The sequence below is a fragment of the Notechis scutatus genome, chromosome 2 (assembly GCF_049901735.1).
Source record: "Notechis scutatus isolate UNSWTSFEM ecotype Mainland chromosome 2, rNotScu1.2, whole genome shotgun sequence".
NCBI lineage: Eukaryota > Metazoa > Chordata > Lepidosauria > Squamata > Elapidae > Notechis > Notechis scutatus.
The window spans coordinates 151,281,745-151,291,193 of record NC_142010.1 but is presented as its reverse complement, the minus strand read 5'-3'; the positions used below and the strand labels follow the sequence as shown (position 1 = coordinate 151,291,193).

General features: G+C 41.0%; 1 protein-coding gene across 2 annotated transcripts in view; it reads left to right on the top strand.

Annotated features, from left to right (window-relative positions):
- The first annotated feature begins 835 nt into the window (after positions 1 to 835).
- Positions 836 to 9,449, top strand: part of APEX2 (apurinic/apyrimidinic endodeoxyribonuclease 2) — a 60,903-nt gene continuing 52,289 nt past the window's right edge. The window contains exons 1-6 of one of the 2 annotated variants that reach the window (XM_026676292.2): positions 836 to 1,018; positions 3,077 to 3,160; positions 4,301 to 4,481; positions 6,445 to 6,591; positions 7,328 to 7,397; positions 7,951 to 9,249. In XM_026676292.2, coding sequence (XP_026532077.1) covers positions 898 to 1,018; positions 3,077 to 3,160; positions 4,301 to 4,481; positions 6,445 to 6,591; positions 7,328 to 7,397; positions 7,951 to 8,904 — 1,557 coding nt within the window. In that variant the 5' untranslated portion in view covers positions 836 to 897 and the 3' untranslated portion in view covers positions 8,905 to 9,249. Of the gene's footprint in view, positions 1,019 to 3,076; positions 3,161 to 4,300; positions 4,482 to 6,444; positions 6,592 to 7,327; positions 7,398 to 7,950; positions 9,250 to 9,449 lie in introns of those variants that run through there. The other variant, XM_087956775.1, reaches the window with a different exon arrangement.

Genomic DNA, 9,449 nt, shown 5'->3' with positions numbered 1-9,449 from the left:
AACTACCATGGGGATGATGCATTCCTCGCATACTTGTGTGACCCTCCACCATGAATAAAGCTAATAAAAAACTGCTGTCATTTTTTGACAAATTGCTGGATCTGCAAATTTAGCCAGGTCCAAAAATTGATTCCAAATGACAAATTCACTCACTTTGCATTTGCAAGATAATCCTTCCCGTTTGATCAAGACCCCCTGGGGAGATTATAACCCATAGTTTAAGTCTAGATAACTTTCAAGGCGATGAAGTTATTATGAAGCTTGTAAAGTGGAAGTATAAAGATCTTGAACTTTCTCTTCCAAAAACTCTGGCTTTTTGCAAACTCGATTTAAAAAAATCACCTATCTTTCATCCTCCCCTTCCCCTTCTAGCTCCCACGTGCTTCAGATTTTGCAGCATGCAAAATTAATTTTACTGTATTGGATTTTATGCTTGCAAGCCAAATTAAGAAACAATCAGGTGTGAAAGGAGATTAAATTTTCTCTCAAAGGCACCAGACCTTAGGCTTCCAAACGTCCAGGAACAGGTTAAAAATGAAAGTCAATTACAAAAAAAAAATCTGGTGAAAAGCATTTTTAGCAACTATAATTGATTACACAAAAATGTCACATGTTTGTAAAGTGTACTCTAAATCTTGAATAATCTCTTGTAGATTTAAAAACAAACGAGTGCATTGTCTGTTCGAATTAGCGCACCCAACTTCGAACCGTTCCTCTACATTCCCTCCACTTCCGCCCCGCAGATCACCAATTCTAAATAGAACCGGAAGTGAACGCCCATTCTATTTTTTATTTATTTTTTTGAAAAAGAAAACCCTCTTGCTTGGCGGCAGGAAGTGACGTTCGGCGAAGGGTTCCCCTTGGCTGCTTGGTTTTGAGCCGCCCCGCTTACCTGGGATGAGGATGGTGACTTGGAACGTGAACGGGCTCCGGGCAGGAGCGGGGTCGGCAGGGTTGAGGCAGCTCCTGGATTCTCTGGGAGCGGATCTTATTTGCTTGCAGGAGACTAAGATAACCCGTGAGTTACCAGCATCCCCACGTGCATCAATGCAAGGCAGAGCTTGACAAGTGTTAAAATGCAAAACCGGGGTTGAAGGTGGAAAGGAGGGTTTCCCCGTAATTTTTTTAGGTTTTTTTTTAAATTTATTTGCAGCTTTGACTACTTGCTCTCTGGCGGGATAGGGCTAGCAACCCTCTAAAATTGAAGTAAGAATCTGAAGAGAGGAAAAGGCTGCCCCAAATGGGTCAGCTTCAGACACCATGGTCAGTACAGGTAGACCTCGACTTACAACAGTTCATTTGAAGTTACAACAGCATTGAAAAAAGTGACTTAAGGCCATTTTTCACACTTAGGACCATTGCAGCATCCCCATGGTCATGTGATTTACACTTGGATGCTTGACAGCTGACTCATATTTATGACGATTGCCGTGTCCCGGGGACATGTGATCCCTTTTTGCAACCTTCTGACAGGAAAAGCCAATGGGAGGAAGCCAGATTCAAATAACAACTGTGTTACTAACTTAACAACTGCAGTGATTCATTTAACAACTGTGGCAAGAAAAGTCATAAAATGGGGCAAAACTCACTTAACAAATTTCTCACTTAGCAACATACATTTTGGGCTCAATTGTGGTCGTAACTTGAGGACTACCTGTAGTTGGAAATTGGAAATGGCAGACAAACTGCATCTGTAACTTTCCAGCCCCAATCCTTTACCTGAGATTTATTTGGCTAATTTAGATTTGGTGCTGGATCAAAACCAGAGATTTGGTAATAGAAATCAGAAATTTAATGGAAATCAGGAGCAATTCCTAACACTTACAAATATATTGATTGAAACTATCATTTGGGGTACAATGGAAAGGGAAATTATAACTTGTAATCTAGTAGTTTCCAAAAATGTTGTTTTTCCTCTTTTTGTAATCAGTAGCTACTTTTCTGTTTCTATGTGATTTGAATTTACTGTTTGCATATTAATAAAAATATATTTTAAAAATGAATTTGGCTAATGCATCCTCCCTTCCCCCTTCCTCTGGTCAACTGGGAGGATGAAAAGAAAATTAAAAAGAGGATCACTAGCAACAAGGTGGATGGATGGACTTGATTATAACAGCAATGAGTGTACCACTGAAAGATATAAAAGGCCAGGTGGGAGGCACATCATCTTGGAGAAAATCTATTTTGTCATTAAAAGTTAACACTGACTTGATATACTTAATCATCATCAGGCCCCTTTTATCTATAAATGAGAGTAAAGGGATTCACACATTTCAGCCTGATTATTTGGATATATAAGATACATTTATTGCAGTTAATTTCCCCCTGGGAAAGTGTGAAATTTACCCTAAGATTAAAACAGATGAACATGAGGGCGAAATGGAGCTGCTGTTGTTTTCTCACAGTACCTCAGTGTGGATTAAACTTTTTAGATAAAAAAAAAAAAAACTGTAGCAACCACAATATTGAAAAGGAATCAAGAAAATTCTAGTTTTAGTAAAGTAGCCTGATGTACGTCTCATGTACATACTATTTGCTGAACATGAGAATGTGTGCCTGTGTTTCAGTGAGGCAAACCAAATTTAATCTAGCTAGTCATTTTCAGTCCTTAAATCAGGGGTGTCAAACTCACATCATCATGGCGGCATCACATGACATATTGGGACTTTTTCCCCCTTCGCTAAACCGGGCATGGGCGTGGCCAGCATGTGATGCATCCAGCCCATGGGCCGTTAGTTTGACAGCCCTGCTTTAAACTGTAATGGGTCCCTGGGATTTCAGACAATGAGAAATGTTCCACGATTGTACACTAATGCTTTAAAAATACTTTTTTTCCATGTTGAGCCTTAAGCCATATGCTGGCTGACCATACACTGCATTAATATTCCTTTTTAAAAAAAAAACTGGGAAAGAAAAGCAGTGTGATTGTGTGTGTATTATAGTTTGTCTCTAAAGCTTGCTGGCCTTGCTGGCTGGGATCACAGGAGGAAAAGTTCAACCATGTTGGGAACACCAAGCTGGGAAAAGCTGCTCCAGACGGATCTTTTTCCTCGCTAAAATTCTGCTTTGTCCTCAGGGGACCTGCTGGAAGAACCACTTGCTATAGTGGAGGGCTACAGCTCCTACTTCAGTTTCAGTCGCACTCGCAGTGGCTATTCAGGTACTGATGGGTTAGCAATCCTGACAAGTCCAGTTGATTCGTGGATTAATAGTTTCTCAATTGATTCCTTTTGCTGTGTCTTAAACAGTGTCATTTCTCTGACTAGAGAAATAAGTATGATTCAAAGGCATGGCTGAAAATGTCTCATGTTTTTAAAAGCAATTTGAACATGTGGCATCTTTTTTTTCAATGTAGGGTTTTAATCTGTGTTCTGTGATATCAAGCATTATTTTGTTGGAATGTAAAATTTAAGATATTGTACAATATTTTTCACACTCTCTTGCACACACTGCCTTTTTTGGCATTGGAATTTAAATTGACTTCTTCTAATCTGCTCGCCACTGTATCATTCTCCAGATTTGTTGGCATAACTTGATTGCTTAACTGATTCTTTTTCTATTGCTTGCTATATTTCTATGGGTATTTCATAAGTTCTTATAACCTTTTGACCTGGTAAAGATTGGAGTGTTGGACTAACTTCATCTTCTAGTACTACAGGTTCTTGTAAATAGAGCATATCTTCTAAAAGTATCTTGGATGTTGCCAACTCTACTGTACAATAGTTTAGTATATTCCTTCATTGTTTCATCTTCTTTCAACTACTATTTGTTCATCCTTTATCATACCAATTCATGGTGGAAACCTAAGCTCAGAGATCTTTTGGAAGTCTTTCCTTGTTTTTTCAATCTGTTTCCAATTTACTGTGTCATGATATAATAGGATTATTATATGCTTGCCTTCCATTTTGGTGGGTTGATAGGAGTTGCTCATCATGACAATTAAAGGATTGATGCAATAACTAAATAATGATAGCGCCAGAATAAATCCACGCTGAGCTCTTCTCTTAGCAGGAATGTCCTTGGTTTAAATGTCCCTGAGGTCTGCACTTTGTCCTTATTATTTATGTATTAGATAAAACGAGGCTTCATTTTGTAAAGAGATTTGAAGCTTATGCCAAAGGTTGCACTGGGAAATTAAATCAAAGGCCACTCTAAAATCTGGGAAGGCTATATTATGGCTTTGCGCATTTGGTTGCTATTCAGGATTTCTGCAGTTAGTGAAAATGTTGGGCCTGTGATTAAATAGATAGCTTTTTTGCCCTTTTGGCTGAAAGATGACCTTTTAAATCTCCGTTTCTAGGCGTTGCAACCTTCTGTAAAGCAAGTGCGACCCCAGAAGCGGCTGAGGAGGGCTTGTCTGGGCTGTTTACCAAGCACAGTGGAGCAGTCGGTTGTTATGGAAACACAGAGGACTTCACAGTTGATGAGCTCAAGGCCCTGGACAGTGAAGGCCGGGCAGTAATCACCCGTCATCGCATATGGTAAAGATAGCAATCACAAAGGCAGGGAAGGAATACCTGTTGTTTATGTTGGGTTAGCAAATTTCCTGGAAGCTGACAACTCATCTAATATGGAGATGAACAGAGAAGTAATTAATAAAGCGGTGTTGTGATTTGGATTTGAAGGGGAAGAGAAGGTTTGGAGTGCGTAGGAGTATTCCTGTGGCATCTATTGGTGACTGCTTTAAAAGGCTAACTTTTTCTGGGCTAGCAAGACTATAGGGGAATCCCCCAAAATAATATGTTTGATTTAAGGAAGCGCCGACAGGAATGATAAGTATGCTCATGCAAATTCTGAATCATCTTTTCCATTTGAGTTTGGATCACTGCATAGCCCTTAATGGTAAACCAGGCATTTGGGAGTTAATTCTAGGCCATAAACACCCTGCACAAATTCAGATAGCCTCTAGATGGTAGCAGACAGTCAGTTGGAGGTATGCAACCTGGTTATAGTATTCCTGGTTAATCCCAGTCTTTAACAGGTCTTACAGATAAATGCGGCAGCCCCACAAAATGTTAATATGAATTCAGAAACTCCTGATGCCAGTTTAAACTCAACAATACTGAGCTGTGGTGGCGCAGTGGTTAGAATGCAGTACTGCAGGCTACTGCTGCCGGCTGCCTGCAATTTGGCAGTTTGAATCTCACCAGGATCAAGGTTGGCTCAGCCTTCCATCCTTCCGAGATCGGTAAAATGGGGACCCAGATTGTTGGCGGGGAATAGGCTGACTCTGTAAACCGCTTAGAAAGGGCTGGAAAGCACTGTGAAGTGGTATATAAGTCTAAGTGCTATTGCTATATTGCTAATACATGTGCAAAATAAATGGCTCCCATCTCTCCAGATACGATTTGGTTAATAGTGCTGAATTCTTTTATATGGGCATTGAAGGCACAAACAAGCAAAACTATAATTAACCCATTGGAATAAGCCTATATGTTGCTCATGGTAGAAGAATTAGAGATATATTCATGGAGATTAAGGCTGTTCTAACTACTGTAATTACTGTATAATAACATTTTACCTTCAGTTTCAAAGGCAACTTGATTTGCAAATACTTTTTGCTGGGGAGCGCCAGTGGAAAGAAGTTGTTGCAATGACATCATTTATAATAATAGTGATAATATTTATTTACTTACTTCCCTTAACTTTGCTGCCACTTGACTTCAGGCTGACTGGGCAGCTCATAAAAAAGAATGTAAATTTCACAAAATACATAGAAATAGAAATACATTACGAGAAATAAATAACAAACCCAGACAACTACATCAACATCTATATGACATATGACAAACATATTATTTCTTTTGTTTATATCCCGCCTTTATTATTTTTATAAACAACTCAGGGGGTGAACACACACCATATTCCTTCACACTCCTATTTTCCTTCCAATAACAACCCTGTGTGGTGACGTGGGCTGAGAGAAAATGACTGGCTCAAAGTCACCCAGCTGGGTTTCATGCCTAAGGCAGGACTGGAAGTCACAGTCTCCTGGTGCCTTAACTACTAGACTTAAAGTGGCTGAAACATATCTAACATTAATATAATAATATTCAATTGATAGGGTCACCTAGTTAGAATGACTCCTGTTTATGTACTAGTAGCTTAAAACAAAAATAGAAGAGGACCAATACAGTCATTGCAGTGTGTTGGGGGCATCTCTTTTCAGAACTTCCCAGTTGACCCTTTGTCAGTAGAATGATAGAGTAAATGTGTTGCGGATTGGATCAGCCAGATGCTTGTATTTAAGATGTGAAGCTGAATAAAGGAGATGTATACATGCAAAATATTACTCCTTTTGGAATATCCTCCAGTAGCAGAAAGTGGGGTTTGAATATAGGCTGAAAATAGTTAGATTCTTCATAATAGGTGCGGTTGACTGAGCATTATTGGATGGCATAGAGAGAGGTGGGAACTGAACTCTACACTTGCTCTGTGTTGCAGCACTTCAGAACAGCAGGAAACTGTGATGACTGTCATCAATGTGTATTGCCCTCGCGCTGACCCCGAAAAGCCAGAACGTGGAGACTTCAAGTTGCAATTCTACCGCCTCTTGCAAGCCCGAGCTGAAGCTCTTCTTAGAGCTGGAGGGTAGGTATGCTGTGAAATGCTTGATTCAGCTGTTATTATTATTATTATTGCATTGAGCTAGGCTAAGCAATATTCTTTCTGCTTTCTGCAGTGAGAGGAGAACAATGTTGATCTATCTTGCAGAGAAACCGTAAAGTTTACTAAAACTAAGATAATCTAATAAATATTTGTTCCTATTTATAAGTCCCGTAATATCCCTTTGAATTCTTTCTTTTTTAAAGTAACATTCAAGCTGCTTTTTTTTTTGACTGAATAAATTGAGCAAAATACATATTGTATGAATATGAAATTCAAAACAGATCCTATTTATCCCAGATCTTTTCTGAATTTTATGCAACTCACTAAGTGGGATTTGTGCAATACAGATTGTTTGGATTTGTAGATACTGAGATTTCAGTGGTTTAAGCAAATCGCCTACTTTTTAAGGAAATTCTGGAACAAAAACTATTTGTGTGAAAAGAGATGTATTTGAAGCCTAGGAAAACCATTGCTATCTGACCCTTTATGACAGAGACCAAAGATGTCACTTGGTTTAAGTTGATGTCCAGTGTTTTACTCCAAAGTTTTACTCCAAACTTGTACTTGGAACCAAATTTCTCCTTGCTGATATTTCTCAATGCTGCAGTTGCCTGATTCTGAGACATCAGCTGTGCTTTATATGTGTACTAGCAGTCTCCAAAATGGAGCTGCAGTTTTTTGATCTTGAAGATTGTGCACATTTCCTCTCTTCCTCTAGCCATGTGATCATCCTGGGAGACATCAATACTGCACACAGGCCCATCGATCACTGTGATCCAGGAGACTTGGTAAGTGAAGGCCATGAGTTCCCACCTTCAGCATGAAAGCCAGCTTGGTGACTTTGGACCAGTCGCTTTCTCAGCCCAACTCAACTCAACGGCTGGTTGTTGTGGGGAAAATAGGAAAATATTTACCACCTTGAGTTATTTAAAAAAGTAATAAAATCGGGATGTACAGTAAATAAATAAAATAATGCTGATCTATTGTACAAGGTTATTACAAAGCAGGGGAGAGTAACTTATAGCCCCCAGGCTTGCATATGGCTTTCCAGGCCCTTTTTTGCAGCCCTTGAGAGTCCTGTGGCCATCATTACTAAACCCAACAGCACAGTTTCCTACCACATTGAGTTGGGGATGAGATGGAAACAATGGTCTTGTAAACCTTAAATTATGGCCACATTTGCAACCAGAGCCACTATATGTGAGATACGATTCTACCCATTTTGAAGTCCCGGTACCAAAATCTTGCACCCATTTGGTGATACATGGAAAGCACTTTAATCTCATAAAACTAGCCTGATGGTCTAATAATGTATCCCTAATGCTTCTTTTCTGACTGCAGGAATCCTTCCGGGAGCATCCTGGCCGCCGTTGGCTGGATGGGTTCCTCTGGGAGCCTGGCAAAAGTTCTGAGAACGAGAACCTCTTTGTTGATACTTTCCGCTTTCTGAACCCAAGTCAGGATGAAGCCTACACTTGCTGGTGTAACGTAACAGGATCCCGGCATCTGAACTATGGTACCCGCATTGACTACATCCTGGCTGACCGTGCTCTGGCATTGTTGGAACTGACCGATGCCCAGATCATGCCAGAGGTGCTTGGCTCTGACCACTGTCCTGTGCAGGCTGTGCTGAAAAGTACCTGCCTGGCTGCCCCACGGTGTCCTCCACTCTGCACCCGGTTCCTGCCTGAGTTTGCTGGCACCCAACAGAAGCTCAGTCGGTTTCTGGTAAAAGTGGAACAGACTCAACTGCCTGAGAAGGGGCCGAAACGGAGCAAAATGGAGAAAACTGCCTTGGGGGATTTGAGGAAGAGGCGGACCGGCCCAGCACAGAAAGGGCAAGGGGATTTGCGTAGCTTCTTCAAAGCTGGGAACTCGGATGCTGAACCTGTGGATGGTGGAAGGGGCCAGTCAGTTTTGAATGTGGTCCAGAAGGCAGCAGCAGAGGATTCTGGGAAGCAGCCTCCTATGGAGAGCCCTGAAAGGAAAGCTGACAAATATGTGGGGGAGGAAGTCTCAGGGGTAACCCAGACACCTGTTGAGAGTCCTAAGGCAGCTATGAATTGTGAGAAAAATACACTCCCCTCTAAGCAAAATCAGTCTGGGTTGTGGAAGTCACTGCTACCTGGCCCTGCACACCCACCTCGCTGCAAGGCCCATAAGGAGCCCTGTGTGTTGCGGACAGTGAAGAAACAAGGGCCAAATTGTGGACGGCGCTTCTTTGTCTGTGCCCGGCCTCAGGGGAAACCCTCAGATTCCCGTGCACGGTGTAACTACTTCCTGTGGGCCAGCTAGAGCACTTCCTGAGTAGAACAAGGGGAGGCTAAATCTGATTTGTATTTTGGGTGCTGTGTACTCCATTTGAACTGCCCAGGCAGGCCACTCTGACTTGGGATGAATAATTCCAAGTGGCTGCCCGAGGTGAAGGATGTAGATTTTTCTGCTCAACGTGTCTCTTTTATATCATAGGAACTTCTGCAAGGACTCGGGCAATCTTTGATCTCAGTCCTTTTTTCACTGTTGCCCCATGAAAAACTTAAATCTTAAGTCATTGCTGGGAAATGACTCTCCTTTGTAGAAAATACGTTTTTAAAAAACATTTGATAAAATAAAGGTATTTGGTCAAAACAAAGAAACAAACACTCTTGCATTTTCTCTGTAAACTGGGGACATTCTTCTCTGAAAAGAGAGGAGGTGAGGCTAAGAAAATCTCACAGCTATAGTTGGAGCTTGTTTGAATGCTTCTAAATTCCTCTTCTGTTGTGGCTGGAGAATTTCAAGTAGAAGGGCCAACAGGGAGTAAATCGTGGTCAAAGCTTGGGAAGGTGAATTTTCGTTTT